Source organism: Panthera pardus, unplaced genomic scaffold (genome assembly GCF_024362965.1).
Source record: "Panthera pardus isolate Hobbes unplaced genomic scaffold, ASM2436296v1 HiC_scaffold_10, whole genome shotgun sequence".
Classification (NCBI taxonomy): domain Eukaryota; kingdom Metazoa; phylum Chordata; class Mammalia; order Carnivora; family Felidae; genus Panthera; species Panthera pardus.
Window position 1 is genome coordinate 59,750,123 of NW_026526655.1, and position 16,841 is coordinate 59,766,963.

General features: G+C 39.5%; 1 protein-coding gene and 1 long non-coding RNA gene across 9 annotated transcripts in view; one reads left to right on the plus strand and one right to left on the minus strand.

Moving 5' to 3' along the window:
- Positions 1–16,841, minus strand: part of MAP3K20 (mitogen-activated protein kinase kinase kinase 20) — a 191,713-nt gene that overhangs the window by 33,385 nt on the left and 141,487 nt on the right. For all 4 annotated transcript variants that reach the window (XM_053907642.1, XM_053907644.1, XM_053907640.1 and 1 more), the window contains exons 11-13: positions 14,419–14,554; positions 1,849–1,893; positions 2–32 (exon numbers count right to left, since the gene is read on the minus strand). In XM_053907642.1, coding sequence (XP_053763617.1) covers positions 2–32; positions 1,849–1,893; positions 14,419–14,554 — 212 coding nt within the window. The remainder of the gene's footprint in view (position 1; positions 33–1,848; positions 1,894–14,418; positions 14,555–16,841) is intronic.
- The window catches only part of LOC109273140 (uncharacterized), a 48,595-nt gene that overhangs the window by 123 nt on the left and 31,631 nt on the right, over positions 1–16,841 (plus strand). For 2 of the 5 annotated variants that reach the window (XR_008423962.1, XR_008423967.1), the window contains exons 2-3: positions 4,364–13,325; positions 16,427–16,509. This is a non-coding gene — a long non-coding RNA (uncharacterized LOC109273140). Of the gene's footprint in view, positions 1–4,363; positions 14,137–16,426; positions 16,510–16,841 lie in introns of all 5 variants that reach the window. The other 3 variants (XR_008423968.1, XR_008423966.1, XR_008423964.1) reach the window with 3 other exon arrangements.

Sequence of the window (16,841 nt, forward strand, 5' to 3'; positions counted from 1 at the left end):
CCTTTTCTGACGAGCTGCTGAACCCAAAAATACTGTGAAAGAGAGGACACATATGGATTTGAAGATTCACACACGGTCAGTGGCCTGACTTCACAGTAAAACACACTTTTTGATAGATTAAAATATCTGTAGTTGTGCAATGTAAGTTTTGGCTCAACCATCAAGGTAAAATGAAAGACATTCTTCTTTATGGATTTAAAACATCAAGCTCTCAAATTGGAGATACCCCTCCCTGTGGACATCTTGGGATACTTGAGGAAATGTGGGTTTTGCTTTTTATTTGGGAGATTTAAAAAAAGCCTTCAAGAAGGTTCTTAACTTATAATGACTTTTCTCTTTATGTGCTGGTCATCCCCGGAGCTACTGAGGGGTACTGGTTTACCCAGGAATTGTATGGGGAGCAGGGACCACACAGCAGTGGACAGAGAAGTGGGCAGAATATGCTATGTCTTAGGCCTGGTCAGGAAGTAGCTCTGTGGCCCAAGACAAGTTAAAGCACAGAGCTTCCTGTATAGAATGAAGTTGGACCCATTGACCCTCTGTCCTTGAATATCACTTGGCACGTGTTTACTGGTAGCCTCTCACATAGAAGGGAGGCCAGACCCAGTCCCAGCAATTCTCTGGGGAGCCCTTGACCCTGGGATTTTATTTACATGGCTTGAAAACCACTCGACCTCAGAGCAAAGACTAAAAATAACTGTTAGAGCTCAGTGCTTTTTAAAAAATTTCTTCTCAAATGAGATGGGCCAACTTTCCAGCTGGGGATAAAGGGATTATATCCAGACCCATGAATAGATCCTAAGTTCTTTTTCCTTGTTAACAATCAGGGCTGGTGGGAACATGACCAACCACGAGGCCCAGTGAATGGGAAGAAGTAGAGGCAAGTGGTGCCAAGTTTCCTCACCCTATAGAAGCCAAAGAGGTTAGCTAATGTTGAAAGCAGTTTTACTTCACCAGAGCATGGTGGGCAGGGAGGAAAACGCCCCAGTCCAGAAACCAGCTTGAGGTAGGTAAACAGACCTTCCTAAGAGTTTCTAGCAGTGAATTTGTACACTGTGGCATCTGGTCTGTTCTCTGGGGTGAGGGCTTGCTAAGGCTGGCATTACAGCTGTTTTTCTTTTTCATTTAATGGGACTTGAGCCTATAAAATGGACCTGAACAAGTATAAGCCTCTGAGGTCTCTGATCAAGAATTCTCCAGACTTTTCACTAAAGAAGCAAATACAGAGACGCAACAGGCTAAGAAGGATTGTTCCTTAGGGTCTCTACCCAAGTGTAAGGTATAGAACTTCCTCTGGACTTAAGTAATCTGTCCTCCTCCTCTGGCTGCAGCTGCAGAGGATGTCTGGGAGCTTGCATCCGTTCTTCCTGGGAAAGGCCAGAGGACAGATGCACCCGTCACTTTCAAACAGGCCTAAGGTAGGAAGGAGACCCAGTTCAGTGGAATCCCAGTCTAGAGCTGCCTTTCCCAGATCTTTCTCCACTGTGGTTCCAGTCCATCCCTGGTGTTTTAGGAAAACTTAAGATCAAACTGTTTTCACGTTTGTTCATTTGGTATCCTGGATCACTCCTTTAACTTTGCCATTGGTATTCATTATAGTATTCTGGAATACCTTTCAGAGCAAATAGGGAAGTGGAATCCTCTTGTAAGATTTGAAGATACTTGCCTTGCTCTTGAGGCCTTATTTTAAATCATTACTGCATTAAAAATAGAAAAACAAGGAATTTGTCAACTTCTCCTAGTTAGATTTTCTTAAGGCCCCGACCCCTCCAGCTGCATCTGTAGCTTGTGGACCAATGTCTGAAATACCTGCCCAGGTCAAAGGAGGCATTAACAGAAGCCGCTTACCACGTCATCTTCAGTCCATGAGCCAATCTCAAAGGAAGGCAGCAGCTGCATGGGAAATACGAATGCAGTGAAAAACAAAAGTAATATTATCATTGTCTTTTTGGCTCATCTCTTGTCTCCCCTATTTTAGCTTTCGGCCGCTGCTCTGGCTCGGTTTCTTCCTTGGCAGGTTAGGTTGAATGGCAAGCAGTTCTCCTGACCTTGAGGGGAATTTCTCATCGCTCCAAGCATTTACCCACAGAAGCCAATCCCGGGCACCAGCTTGTCAGTAACAATTCATTGCACTTGGTGAGCTGTTGCAGCAGGGGCTGTAGATCTTGAGACTGTCCTCTCTCGGTACTTGGCACACCAAGAGTAGACTTCCCTCCCACAATAGGGTTTGACAGGCCAGGAGCTTCTGACATTTGCCAGATACCAGAGCCTCCCTTGGAATTCCCACTCAGCATGAGGATCATCGGATTGTTCATGAAAATTCTGAAGCAACACTTTGGTAATCAGATGACCTTTATGCTGCTGCTGCTGCTACTTTTTTTTTATTTTTTATTTTTTAAATTTTTTTCAAGAGAATATTAAATCGTTTATTGATTACACATGATAATGGACGATACACAAGCTTTAGTCCCATCTATAATTTTATCTGATACCATAATTCAATTTAGATATATTGCATAGGATGTGCCAACAATCATATTAATAACCAAATAAACTCCAGGACTTTGCTTGGGTGACCCTTTTAACGGTGAACTCCAGATCACAACACATTAACTGTCAGTTCAACCACACCAATGTTTGTGGAGACAACGGCTTCTGTGCCCAAGCAGGTTGCAAATAAATTTCAAATGGAACCTGGCATCACCCTGATGGAATTCTAACTTCACACTGTTGGGGTAGTTTACCAAGGTGAAAAGACTTTATTTTTTTTAAGTAATATCTACACCCAATGTGGGGCTTGAACTCAAAATCCCAAGATTAGGAATTGCCTGCTCTACGAACTGAGCCAGCCAGGCATCCATATATGCTGCTGCTTACAGGGGAATTTCTAAGTGGTTAGCCAAATGACTCACTTGCATTATATTTTTAAAAGGAAATTTTAGGATCCATGGATGAAGAAGGACGGGTGAAACTGGAACTGTCGTCCCAAGAAACCCACATTGCAGAGTTTGCTCTAATGAAACCACTAACCTCTCTCCTTTTCAGATGTAGACATGAAATACTTTGCAAAAGGACTTTGGCCTGCATCATTTTCAAAGCCAAAGAGCTACTTGCTTCAGTATATGCCCATGGCAATGGACTAAATGATAAACGCCTACATAATTTGAAAAAAAAATTGTGTCCTGTGTCTTGAATTAGAGTTTGCCACACCCTTTAGCTTTAACTAACTTAACTTGCCAGCATGGTTGGATTGCTTGTAAGGTAACATGGCAGTGCCTTTCAACCTTTGTTACAAATAACTTTTTTTTTTTTTTTTTTTTTTTTTTTTTTTTTGGTGAATGAATTGAAAAACAAAGTTGAATCTGGTTGCTTTTACTATTAGTGTAAAAATCGGAAGGTGGGTGAGTTTCTAATCTGCAAATATTTTGAACTCACATGCTCAAAACCATACTAGGAAAGGTATGCTCCTCCCTTTAAGGAGCTTTTAATTTAATTGGGGGTGAAACCGATACGGATTATAGATGAAGGAGTTTAAGGCTACCTTCATGTTGGCTTACTCAGTGCCTAGCAGAGTGCCTGGCTTACAATACTTGGTAAATTTTTGTTGAACCATTTTGTTGAATGAATCCAGCTGCAAGGTGCATTTACTAAAATGCTGAATCCTCTGATAGAGAATTCAATGTGTGCAGGTATACCAGGGAAAAGGGAGGGTTTCATAGACCAAGATGGGGATGGAAGGCATGGTGGCTTGAGCTGGGTACTCTAGGGCACAAAGAACAGAGATGTGATTCTACTTGAGGAGAAGCAGGAAGGCCAGACACTGGCACTGGTGTTGGGGACAGGAGGGAAGGGGGGCATGGCATGTTTGCCTTACTGGAGCACTGGATGCAGCGTGTGTATATTGGAGGATAAAGGGGAAATGCTTAACATCTTTGCTTAAAATGCCTAAATTCTCTCTGGCAATGATTAAAAATCTCTAGGGAGCCAATCAGAATTTTTGTTGTAAACCCACAAGTTATGATATATTTGATTGTGTACAGTTGGAGTGTTCTAGCTGCCCCATGACATTTTATTTGTTCATGGGGCAGCTGAATACAGCTGCAGGAACATGTCATTCCCTTTTTCCATCACGGAAACAAATGTGAAATAAGGAACTTTTTTGATGAGTTCAAGGAACAACAGACTGACTTTACAGAACTCTTTCCTTGCATCAAGGCTGGCCTCTATAGGGAGTGGGGGGATATGTGGTGGTTTGATTTTTATACAATTCCCAAATGTTGTGCTAAGCAAAATCGTTAAGTATTTCTTGAATAAAGGTTGTAAATGAAACAACTAATCAAAACCCATCACATTTGGTTTTAAGGTCAAAAGGAGAGGGGAAGAGTTCTCTTGCCCTCCTAGAGTGGCTCGTCAAGAGGACGCCAAGGGAAAGGCATAGATTCAGTTTGATAATCACTCTGGCAGGATTCTTGCACAAGGCTTGCAGAGATCAGTGATAGGAAGGCTGGAGCCAGACACTGCTTCAAGACGGTTTGAATTTGGCAAGATGGGGGTAAGAGTTAATGATCTCTAGCCACATAGTGGTTTACCATTTCCTTTATGCTTTATGTACCTTCTTAGCATGTCAGTGTATCTGCTGTAGCATGAGTTCTAAGCCTTTTGTTCTTTTGAGGATAAGAAAAAATCCACCTCGTGACTGCCCCATCACTTTACAAATTCATTATTTACACTCAACTGATTTCAGGAGAGAAAAGCTCACATTCATGTGCATGCGTGTGACCGTGATTCCTTCCAAGGATGTTGGGAAATCCCATCTAACAAAGATCTGATATACACAGCAACACATAACAAAGGGCTTTACTGTCAAAACGTTTATTGCAAAATGGAGTCTTAAAACAAAGAAAAAGCAAAGAAAAGTTCACATCAAAATGAAATGTATGACACCAACTTGGATTTCTGAATACATTGTGGACTTGTGCTGGAATATCAAATTCCAACTATGAAATCAATAACTGAGTAGTCTTACCACACACGAGTGATATGTAATCTTCCATACAAACATTATACAAGATATTTGGCATAGGATTTGCTCAGAATAACATTGCAACAGAATAGCTGAGAAAAAGGTTTTGTTAAAAAAAAAAAAAGTGATAATGCCATCTATTCAAAGCTCACACTCAAAGAATATAAATATTTCCTATTCTTTAGTACAAAATTTCTAAAAGTGCAAAAGCAATATGTGCAGTGTATTGTATCTGACATTAAAAGTTAAACTGTTCTGCACACAATATAAAATAATTAATGTAGGTGCTTGAAACACTAGTTTTAAAGTCAATAATCACATGCCAGAAAGCTCCTCATAGGCAATAGTGTGCAACTGATAGTTGAAGCATAAACGAACATGGCTAGCTAGCCCTTCAGATTTCCTGGTACACGCTCCTTTTTCATCACAGAAATGCTACAGCTATCAGGCTGGGCCACAATCGAAAGAACAGAACAGATTGTTCTTTCTGGCAACGCTTAAAGTCTAAACAGGAAAACAGTCTTACTCAAAAGCAGCAAAAGGTGCCTGATTATAGAAAAATTATGCTCTCTCATATGTGGTAGAGTGAGAATGTGCTAGTTTTCAAATGCTGCAACAAGTCTAGCGTATCAAAAACCAAAAAAGTCTCAATATTTAACTCAGAATAGCTTTTAAAATGATCTTTCATGAAATTCTTACTACTCCAATGAAAACTCTGAAAAATAAAGTTATGTACATCATAGTTCTAGGAGAAGTCATTCTGGATCTCTCCCAAATCTTACGTCTGATTCCTTGATTTTAATGGGAATCAATTTTGAATTAACTCAGCTGGTGTTAAAATCGAACAGATTTGCTGCATGTTAAACATCACTGGCTAAAAACTGGCCCTCAACATTTCCAGAGGATCCAAAACAAGTGTCCTATGTGCCTTCAACTCTTCCCATTGGTTATTAATGTAAAATATTAAAATGTGATTTTACTTAACACACACACACACACACACACACACACACACACAGCCCTTTTAAATTAACCTGGCTGCTTTGAAGAACTATAGCTCCCTCAGTGATGTTTTCCTTTTTTACTTATTTTGGAATTAGTGTAACAGAGTGACACCAACTCCCACCCCAGGTAAATTTTGCTGTTTTATAAAGTTTCCACCAGCATTCTTAAGGGGAAAGAAACCATTTCCACAAGGGAGGATTTAGGATAAATGCCACAAACCTATAAACTATAGATTGTACAGTAGTTGTAATTTTGGAAATGCATCTTTTGATTTGAGCAATTTTGTTTGAGGGAGAAAAATTTGATACAGAACTGTAAAACTGCCAGGTTTAGCAAGTTTCTTAAAGGGGAAAGGGACAATGCTATTGGTAAATGGAATTCTTTATTGGGTGGGACTGTCCCTGGCATGCAGGATGTTACCATTTTTGGCACTGGGCATTAAATACACCCCAGTCACTGTGACAACCAAAAATATTCTCCAGCCTCCTCCCCCCCCAGACATCATTAGGTGCCCAAGACGAGAATGGCTGGTAGAGAGTCATCAAATTCTAGATCGTCAACTTTATGAATATAGAAAAAGAGATGAAAAAGAGTAATTATATTTTCAGTTGTAGGACTCTGAAAATTATGACAATTTAGAGTTTCAATTATTATTGTGAATCTTTAAATTTCTTAGTGTTTCTTTATAAGTATACACTTTTGTAAGTCAAGTAATTGGAAATAAATCCAACATCAACAATTTGCCATTTGAAAAACTAATTTGAAAAGTGAATTAGAAGCTGTACAATTAACATCATTAGAAAATGTGCATAATAAACAGTTCCTTTGAAAAGTAATAAGAGTCTAAAGTCTTCTAAATAATCTTCACAGATAGAGTGAGACCACTTTAAAATTTTGTTTATAGGATTTAGACTTTAGGGATGTTCAAAACCCTAGAAAGGGACTTATCTGAAACAAAGTAATGCTGTATGATAATTACCTATAATAAAATACAATTCCAGGTGGAGAACAATTTCAAGCTTATCACTGAAGTTTTCAATTCTGCTGTACCCTAAATCCCTGAATACTGGTGAGGAAGATGACAGCAGTGGAGAGATCAGGGAGATATTCCCTAATTAACGGTAACCCCTAGGTCTGAGTCCTATTACCTTTCTCTTCTAGCCCTATTTGGCTGCTTCTATTAATGCACCGAAACTTTATGTGTAATTATGATAGATTTATATGTAAATTAAGAAAAAAATGTCAGTTTCGTTCTGTTTATATGTTCTAAATTTGTTGATGAGGATTCTTGAATGAGAGGCAGGGTTTACATTCTTACATAAAGTGCACAGATCTCAAAATTAGCCCACAGACATTCCCTGATCAGCGAGGCCTTGTCCGACCACACTTGAAAACCCACAACATTCCTCCGTGTGTGTCATCTTCTTGCCCTGCTCCGTTTTTCAGCATGCACTTAACAAGTGTTTACGTACTATAGAACCCACTTGTTTTGTTTACTGTCAGGATCTCTGCTCACTAGCAGGTGTGCTCCATGAGCACCAGGGTCTCCCTCTAGCTGGTCCCTGGAACAGTCCCTGGCACAGAGAAGGGGCTCAATGAATATCTGTGGAATGAATGACTTTATCTTTCTCTAGAAAGATGTGCAAGAGGCTTTTAAACTACTTCCTACTTGGGGCACCTGGGTGGCTCAGTCGGTTGAGCGTCCGACTTCAGCTCAGGTCATGATCTCACAGCTTGTGAGTTCGAGTCCCACGTCGGGCTCTGTGCTGACAGCTCGGAGCCTGGAGCCTGCTTCGGATTCTGTGTCTCCCTCTCTCTCTCCCCCAACCTACTCGCATTCTGTCTCTGTCTCTCTCAAAAATAAATAAACATTAAAAAAAAATGTTAACTACTTGCTCCTTGATTCTCTCCTCCAGGTTGCTGGACTACAGTGCCCCCAGGGCATGCTGGGAAGTCAAGAATTGAAAACCACCCCTCTGCTTGGCTCCCAGATGCTCAGCTTGAGGGGCTCAGCTTGAGTCAAGGAGTGCTCCTCTTACGTCCGCGCACGAACAGGACGCCTGTTGAGGTTTGTGCCTGTTTGCCGGCAGCACTGTGTAGTGTGCATCTGTGAATGGCTGCATAGACAGAAGGTGTACTAGATTGGGTATGGAGGGAACCCATCTTCCAGGGGAAAGACTTACCTATTCATTCTGTTTTTACTTAGTCTATGGGTGGTAGCAGGGCCTGCAAACCCCTCAGGTATGTAGTCTTGAAAGAACACCAGGTTAAATTTGTTTATATAGTTTACGTTCTAAGAATGCTTTCTTCATCTTTCCCGAAAGCTGTTTACTTTAACTTTCATCGCCTACTACTCAATAAGTATTACTTGAAATTGATAATTTTCCAGGTTACTGTAACCACTTATTTTTCACTGGCATAATGAAGACTTGCTAAAGTTAACTGACCACTTCCCATGGGCCTGGTTCTGTGTTAAGTGCTTTACATGTATTATTTCATTTAATCCCTTCAGCAATCCTTTGAAGTGGGTACTGTTACCATTCCCATGGCAAAAATGAGCAGACAGATACGCAGGTTAAATTTCTAACAGATTACACGGCAGTTTTGAATCATAATTTGACTACAGATCCTTCTCTTTATCACCATGGCATATAGACTGTTCTGCATTTCACACCCCAGGACATTTTAATAGTTATTTTTCTCCAAATAAAGCTGGCACAGTGTACTGATCATTTTGTGGTATTTTTCAGCTGTTAATAGGGATTAGAAGCCTGTCATGCTTCAAATTTCCAGAGACTTTCCTGATTGAGTATACTTGGAAATAGTATTAGATAATATCTATGATGATCTCCTTTCTTAAATTCCCCATAAAAAGAACTACCAAAAGTGTTTTAGTTTAATAGTCAAATGAATGGCCCTTCTTTCCAAAATAGGCTGAAAAAAGTTTTTATTCTTTTGCCTTTCTTGTATATATAGGACTACAATGTTTTGTAGTTCGTTTTGTTTTTTCAAACAGTGTTTTATAGCTTTGACAAATGTGATAACATTCTGAGAACCTCTCTCTGGAGAACTAGGTTTTCAGACGGCACCTACATTCACTTCCATTTATCACCAGTGTGGCTCAATCCAGGTCCAAAAAAAAAAACCCAAAAACATTCTGGGAGGCTGGATCTGAATTAAAAAGTACCCTTCATCCTCCACGTCTGTCTCAGTAGATATAATTTACCTTTGCTCTTCCCTTTATATATTTAGTTCCCTCTTTAAAACATCTCTGCATATATTTAGAACCCAGAATGATCATGCCCCTGTGGAAAAAGAACATGCATATATCCTTACTGGCAGCGCAGAGCAGGTCTGTATTAGCACTTGAGCTGCCCTGCCTGTAAGTTTCCCTTTAAGACCATACCCTTCTTTTATAAACTACGCCTCAGATGATCGTGTGTTGTTCAGAAGCTTCCAGGGCTAGCACTGGCATGAAAGCCTGCAACATCTGCTGTTGGTTTCAAATTAGAGTATTTCTTCTTCCAGTATACTATTAAGAACATCTCTCAGGTTTTACTGTGAGTAGTTGTGCTATTAAGTATTGAAAATTCTTGGCATTTAGGTATTTCTGAAGTATTTGTGATCGCCGCCTTTCATCTCAATTTTTTTATTGTTGGATTTTGTAGTCACTCTCAATTATTTCTGACAGCACAGCATATTGCCAGAAGAAAAAGAAATGTAGTGTGTTACAAGAAAATCAGTGTCAAAGAAGAATTAGGAGTTAAGAGTGCTTTTTCAAAATGTAAGTTTTCTTAAGCAATTAAATAAATGAAATCAAATCAAAGTATAAAGTATTTGCTTGAAAAAAAAAAGCCAGAATATAATTAGTTGTGAAAAATACTATATTGTATAATAGAGTCACAAATTTCTATAATCAGGCACCACATTTGCTGACTCATTAAATATACCTTTCTGGCTTAACCCTCCCCCACCCCCCCCCATTTTTCTGTAAGCAGGAAAAAAAAAAAGTAAAATCATTAAAGAAATGACTGTCATAGAAATGTGATTGGCTTAAAAATTCCGTGCTTACTTTTCTACCTCCTTACTGGTTTTCGTACAGACTGAGTAGCAAGTTTCTTTTGGTTTGCCGAACATTTTCAATTTTCTTACTTTGCTGTCTGCTTTCATTCACTATTATTATCCATGTCATTATCCTCCTCATCACCGTCATCATCATCATCATCATCATCATCGTCACCTTCTGACAAGTCAAAATCACTGAACCCCAGGGCCATGTTGACCTTCTTCCCCCTCCTCTTAGATGTGGTTTTGGAAGAATTCTGCTTGGCTTGCATGTTTATCTGCATCCCAGAATGCAGCACAGCTCCTGCTTTGTTCATTGAGAAGATATCCCCAAAGCCCATCAGCATCATGGCCTGCAGACTTTGGTTCATGCCATGGCCCTCCCCGTTACTTGTTGCTGTGATCTGACATGACATCTCTGCACTGTTTGACTCCTCTGTCTTAGATTCAAAGTAAGACTCCTCAGACATTCTTGCAGCAAGAGGCAAGAGAAGCTATCGTGAGGGAAGAAAGGACAGAAGCAAAAAGAGAAATTAGGACCAATTTAAATAAAGGAAACAGATACCACAAAATTAGTGGGTGCTGCACAGAAGGTAAATGATTAGTGAAATAAACGAATGTAGGGAATCCTGTAAAAACGTATTTAATGGCAGGTTTGGCTCCAGCATATTTGCCATAATTTATAAATGACAGAGTAAACCACAACCAAAAGTTTGCAGAGCGCCACAGCAGGCCAGATTTCAAATGGGAAGGAAGTTGCAAGTTTTAAGCCCTCATTTCGCTTACAACAGTTTTTAGGATCTCTCTTAATTTTTTCCAATTTCACTTTCACACAGAAACGTTAAATATTAAATTAAAAAGAAATTAAGTAGAGATTAAATCTCAAGTAAAAAATGAAGGAACCTTGTACCAAAGGATCAAGTTCAGAGGAAGCATAAAGACAGTTCAGTAGTCAATACCCTTCTACAGAAATCTGGGCCATTAATCTCCTTTCTATCTAGATTATCATCTGACTCTAAATTAAAAAGGAGTCTAGGATTCAGTAGTTTCTGCTTATTATTTATTACAACCAGATAGAAACCTAGTTACTTGACTTATGAAATAATTAATTCACTTAGTGAACAAATTCTAGATCTGTCTCTAATACTTAAGGACATAAATACATATGAAAATTTGGGGGAGAGAAAATTAGTATTAATTTAGACTGTTACCTTTTGCTCTATTCTCTAAGTGCCCTTCTTGTAGTAGAACTCTTTTTTCTAGGAATTCCCCCTCTCACAGTGGTAGAACTCTATTTTCTACCTTACATCATGATTTTGAACAACTAACCTATTCCCATAAATGCTGGTCTTATTCATTTCAGGAGTCTGTCAGGATCTGAAAAGTGTTACTGCCTCTTCTTTTGAGAAATAAGCAAATTAAGGCTTATATTTTTGGTGGTCAAATATGGGTAAATTTATGATAAACAGTGCACAAATAACATGGGATGACATTTACATCCTGGGTATAAATATGGTTTTTAGGGCCAGTTTCCTAATTTTTAAACTGAAGTTGGAGTTGAGGTTCTTTTTTTTTTTTTTTTTTTAAGTTTTATTTTTTTAAGTAATCTCTACACCCTACACGGGGCTCAAACTCACGACCCTGAGATCAAGAGTCAGATGCTCTACTGACTGAGCCAACCAGGCGCCCCCTGGAGTTGGGCTTTTAAAAAATATCTTACTCTATTAGGAAAAGATTTCCAGAGTTGTTACATCAATAAGAACTTCACATGCTTCAGCTAAAAAATACAGTTATAAAGAAGGAAAAAATTGTGTTAGATCCTTTAACACTGGAAACAGGATATTATTTTCCTTGCAGCCAAACTTTGCAGCTTCTCAAATTTGTTTTCAATTGTTAGATTCTCTTTAGAGAGCTTTGTCCTCGCTTTCTCAACAGATGTCTCTCAAATAAGCTTTGATGTTTAAGAGAAATCAAATTTTTACATCAAGCTGCAACAATAATTAAAAAACAAACACTGTCTGTATTTCTGTATGGGAGAATTCCTCTTCCCAAATATCTTCAACTAATGTTTTAATTTCAGGAAAGTAAATGGTGTCCCTGCTTGAAATAAATCCAATAATACTATTTTTTATGAAGTTACATAAATGTTAAACTTTTATAATTAAGATGAGGCTACAGACAGAAAACCTAAACCTCCAGCCACTTCCTTTTTAAAAGGTTTATTTCATCTTTCTCTCAGAAACCTCATTTAAAGTCAACTAGAAACTGATGTGAGGATAAAAGAAAATACCCACTTAGAAAATACCTGAGCACAAACTTTCTTTCCTTCAGAAATATGAGCTCTAAGCAGAAGAGACATTAAAAGCAAGTACTGTAAGAAAGAAAACTTAGCCCTCATAGGTAAAAAAAAAAAAGAAGAAGAAGAAGAAACTCTGAGATCATGCTTCATGCTGTCCATTGTTAGATGGTAGCCTTCAGAGCGGTTCCTTTACAGAAAGTTTTCTGGAGTTAAAACGCAAGCATACAACCTACTGAGCACTCCTACTGTTTCATTATTTATTACACAACTATGTTACTAATAGCAATAATGTGTGCAAGGCAGCCCATGATTTCTTAGCAAAACTAATGCCGATAAACCAAAGAAAGCTTCTAAAGCATACTGTAATAGGAAGTTTAAAGTTTTTTCTTACAATGCTACATTTAGAAAGAGTCAAGCCATGCAGTGCTTTATAGCTTAAGATTTCAATGTACTTTAAAAAAAAAAAAACGCCTCTCAGCCTTCAGAAGACAGCCATGTGTCTGCCTCTCCTCAGCTCTGGGAGAAGCCGTGCTCCCAGCAGACCCTTAGGGTGATGCTTTCTGAGTCCGCCTGTTGATACCGATTCCACCAGACTCGACTTTCCTCTTGAGAGCCAAATGAACTTACTAAATGTAGTACCTTTGTAATGTCCCATGGCAGTCTTATGTATAGCAATTCAGTTCTTGCTTTGGAAGTCCATGGATGGCCAGAGTCATTTTGGAAAAAGTTAAATCTGATAATAAATACTTAACTTCATTGTATTTCCCTTTTTTTGGATATCAGGTTGCTTTTCCACATAAACCGGAAAAGGAGGCAAACTATGTTATTCTTTAGACATTGGAAGATACTCTGCAACTGGGCACTGGCTGCTTAATGGAGATTAAGGCTTTTATAAATAGGAAAGCTTTTTGAAGATCACCAAGTGAAGAGCATGTAAGTATTTTTTGGGTATAATTACCGCAGCAACTATCAAAAATGAATTTAAAATACATAATTTTACTTTTAATCTTACCATTACTTGGTTTTCAAAGTGGACAAATATTGGGGCACCTGGGTGGCTCAGTTGGTTAAGCGTCCGACTTCAGCTCAGGTCATGATCTCATGGTCCATGAGTTCGAGCCCTGTGTCAGGCTCTGTGATGTTAGTTCAGAGCCTGGAGCTTGCTTCAGATTCTGTCTCTCCCTCTCTCTCTGTCCCACCCCCACTCACTCTCTGTCTCTATCAAAAAATGAATAAACGGTAGAAAAAATATATAAAGTGGACAAATTTTACCCATTAAAAAACCCAAAAAAGCCAATGATCTACTAAATTCCTGAAATGATAAACCATTCAAAATAGGGAAGAATCCTGAAATTTGGTTAGACTTTAATATATCATGTCAATGTATAAGTTAAATACAGAAATAGTGAAATCCTTATGAAGAATTTTTATCTTCCTCTAAATAAAAAGCTTGGGAAAAAAACAAGGTAGTTCTTAAGTAGTAAATATTAGAGGCTTGTCACAAGGGACATCTTTTTCCAATCTTTTGCTGCAGTGATTGTAACACTAAATGGAGCAAGGAATATTAATGCTGGTCGTTGATATGTCACCAAGTTTGTTCTCTTTTAGAAGGAAAACTTGCTTAAGTTCTGCCACATGGAGACTCTTGGACAGCGAGCTGCCTCGGCGTTCCGCTTATTAATTCCTGATGGGCTCTATGGAGTTAATCAGCCGTTAGGCACGTGTTCTGGGGATCTAACAGATGGTGCGAAAATACACTGCATTTTATTTTTGTAATTCTAATATACAAACACGCTGACAGAATAACAGTACTTAGAGAAAGGGCCAGAAATAGGCTAAGCTTTTCTTTTAAATTTCTGGCATTTTGTTAATTGAAACGAGATCCGAGCACTACTTGAGTGTAAACGCAGGCCCTTCACCGTGCAGGCATAAGGCAGGAAGTGAGGGAGGTGGCCGTGGGGGAGGGGAGGGCCGCCATGCTGCCTCTTCTAAGTTGGGGGCCGAGTCACCCATGGGGAGCACTCACCGGGGTGTTGGACTGCTCCGTCAGCTTTTGCTCCCACATCCTCAGACGTCTTTCCCGCTCTTTCAGCTCTTGCTCTTTACAGCTGAGGTCCCGTTCTAGTTTCTTCAGCCTCTCAAGAGTTGCCTCAATTTCGCACCTGCACAGGGATGACTGGTTTAAGTCTCAGCTTTGCTCAAGAGTTATTAAATGCTTAGTGGTCCATCAGAATGTGTAATGAAAGTGAAAGGCTGGGGTGCCTGGGTGGCACAGTCGTTAAGACTCTGACTCTTGATTTTGGCTCAGGTCAAGATCTCACGGTGGTGAGATCCAGCCTCACGTAGGGCTCTCCACTGACGGTGCAGAGTCTGCTTGGGGTTCTCTCCCCCAACCCCGCTTACCCTGCCCCTCCCCTGCTCACACTCTCTCTCAAAAATAAACTTAAAAGGCTAAAATAAAAGGCTGAATAAGACTGTGATTTTTGCCAGTTTTATTGAGATGTCATTGACATATATCACTGTGTAAGTTTACAGTGTACTGCATAATAGTTTGACTTACACATACTGTGAAATGATGCCCACTATAAATTTAGTTAGCATCCATCATCTCATATAGAGAAAGCAAAAAAAGAAAAAATTTTCTTGTGATGAGAACTCTCCAGATGTACTCTCTAAACAACTTTCATACATATGATACATTAGACTGTAGTCATCATGTTGCACATTATAGTCCTTGGACTTATTTATCTTGTAACTAGAAGTTTATATCTTTTTTATTTTGAGAGCGTGCATAAGCAAGTGGGGGGAGGGGCAGAGAGAGAGGGAGAGAGAGAATCCCAAGAACTGAGGAACTTGTAAGGTATGACCTGAGCAGAAACCAAGAGTCGGACCTTTAATGGACGGAGGCACCCAGTATAAGTTTATACCTTTTGGTCACCTTCCTCCTATTTGTCCCCACCACCAACTCTGGTAACCATAAATCTGATCCTTTATTTCTGTGAGTTTGGCAAAACTTGTGCTTCTAAACCAAACAGGAAACTATCAGAGAATAAGAAATCTGTCACATCCTTAAAAATCTATAGGTAGTTTCTAGTCTGGAAAAATCAGCTCAAAATACTTCCTAACAAAGTACTGAAGACCCACGAGAGTAGAGCCTAAGCTATGGAGCTGGTGTCCTGGTTTAGCTGTTTAATGAATGCTGACATTAAACTAGCCCTTTATAGTTTAGAAAGCACTATTACACAATGTCTCATCTTATTCTCATAACAGCCCCAAGAAACCAGTACTAATCCCATATATAGAGATGGGGAAAATGATATTCAGGTTGGGTGATCAACATCCTGTCCCTAGTGAATTCAGGTTAGCCTAATTCCCTGACTGGGTAACTCAATCGATTAATCTGACCTAGTTTTCTCAGCTGTAGGGGGTGATGATTATCTTATACCAGGGTTCCCCAGACTGCCTGATCCTAATAACTACCTGGGCAGCTTTTTAAAAAACAAATAAATACACAACAAAACACACAGATTCCTAGGACCCTTCCTTAGAGCTTATGATTCAGTAGGGCTGGGTAGGGACTAGGAATTTCCATTATTTAATAAAAGACCCAGGGCTCCTGGGTGGCTCAGTCGGTTAAGCGTCCAACTTCGGCTTAGGTCATGATCTCACGGTTCGTGGGTTCTAGCCCCGCGTTGGGCTCTGTGCTGACAGCTCAGAGCCTGGACCCTGCTTTGGATTCTGTGTCTCCCTCTCTCTCTGCTCCTCCCCCACTCACGTTCTGTCTGTCTCTCTCTCAAAACTAAATAAACATTAAAATTTTTTTTTAAAAACCCAGGTAATTTTTATAATCCGACAAGTGTGGATCAGATGAACTCTAGGATTCTTTTGAAGTCTAATAATTTTTTTTAAAGTTCCCTCCTTAGTCTCTATAGGCCAATCAACCTCATTACTTAGAATATGTCCAGTTATAGAAACCTTTGTAGAAAATGAACTGTTGATGACATGGCTCAGTACAAGCCATTTTCTTCCTTCAGGCCTGTCACTGTGCTCTGAGAGCTGGAAGTTCCTTCCCTTGAGTTTCTGAAAGGCCTGGAGACAGCTGACTGGTTATTAGCTGGTAAGTGCTGCCACAGCATGGAGTCTGGTTGGGATTCTCTCTCTCTCTCTCTCTCTCTCTCTCTCAAAATAAATAAAGAAACATAAAAAAAAAAAGTCCTAGGTATTATTTGGCAACATCTAAGACAGGGAACAGCTACTGAGGTGGGTCTGGATTTGGGTCCAACACTGGACTTCTCTGGTTATCTGAAAAGAACCTCAGAGCCAGGGAGTTAGCAAGTTAGTGTAAAAGCACCTGCCGTCGACACTCCATTCCTCTTATTGGCGTCATTTGAAAATTATAGAACATAAGTACAGTCACACTACCTGAAGAAAGGCACCAAAATCAGCAAT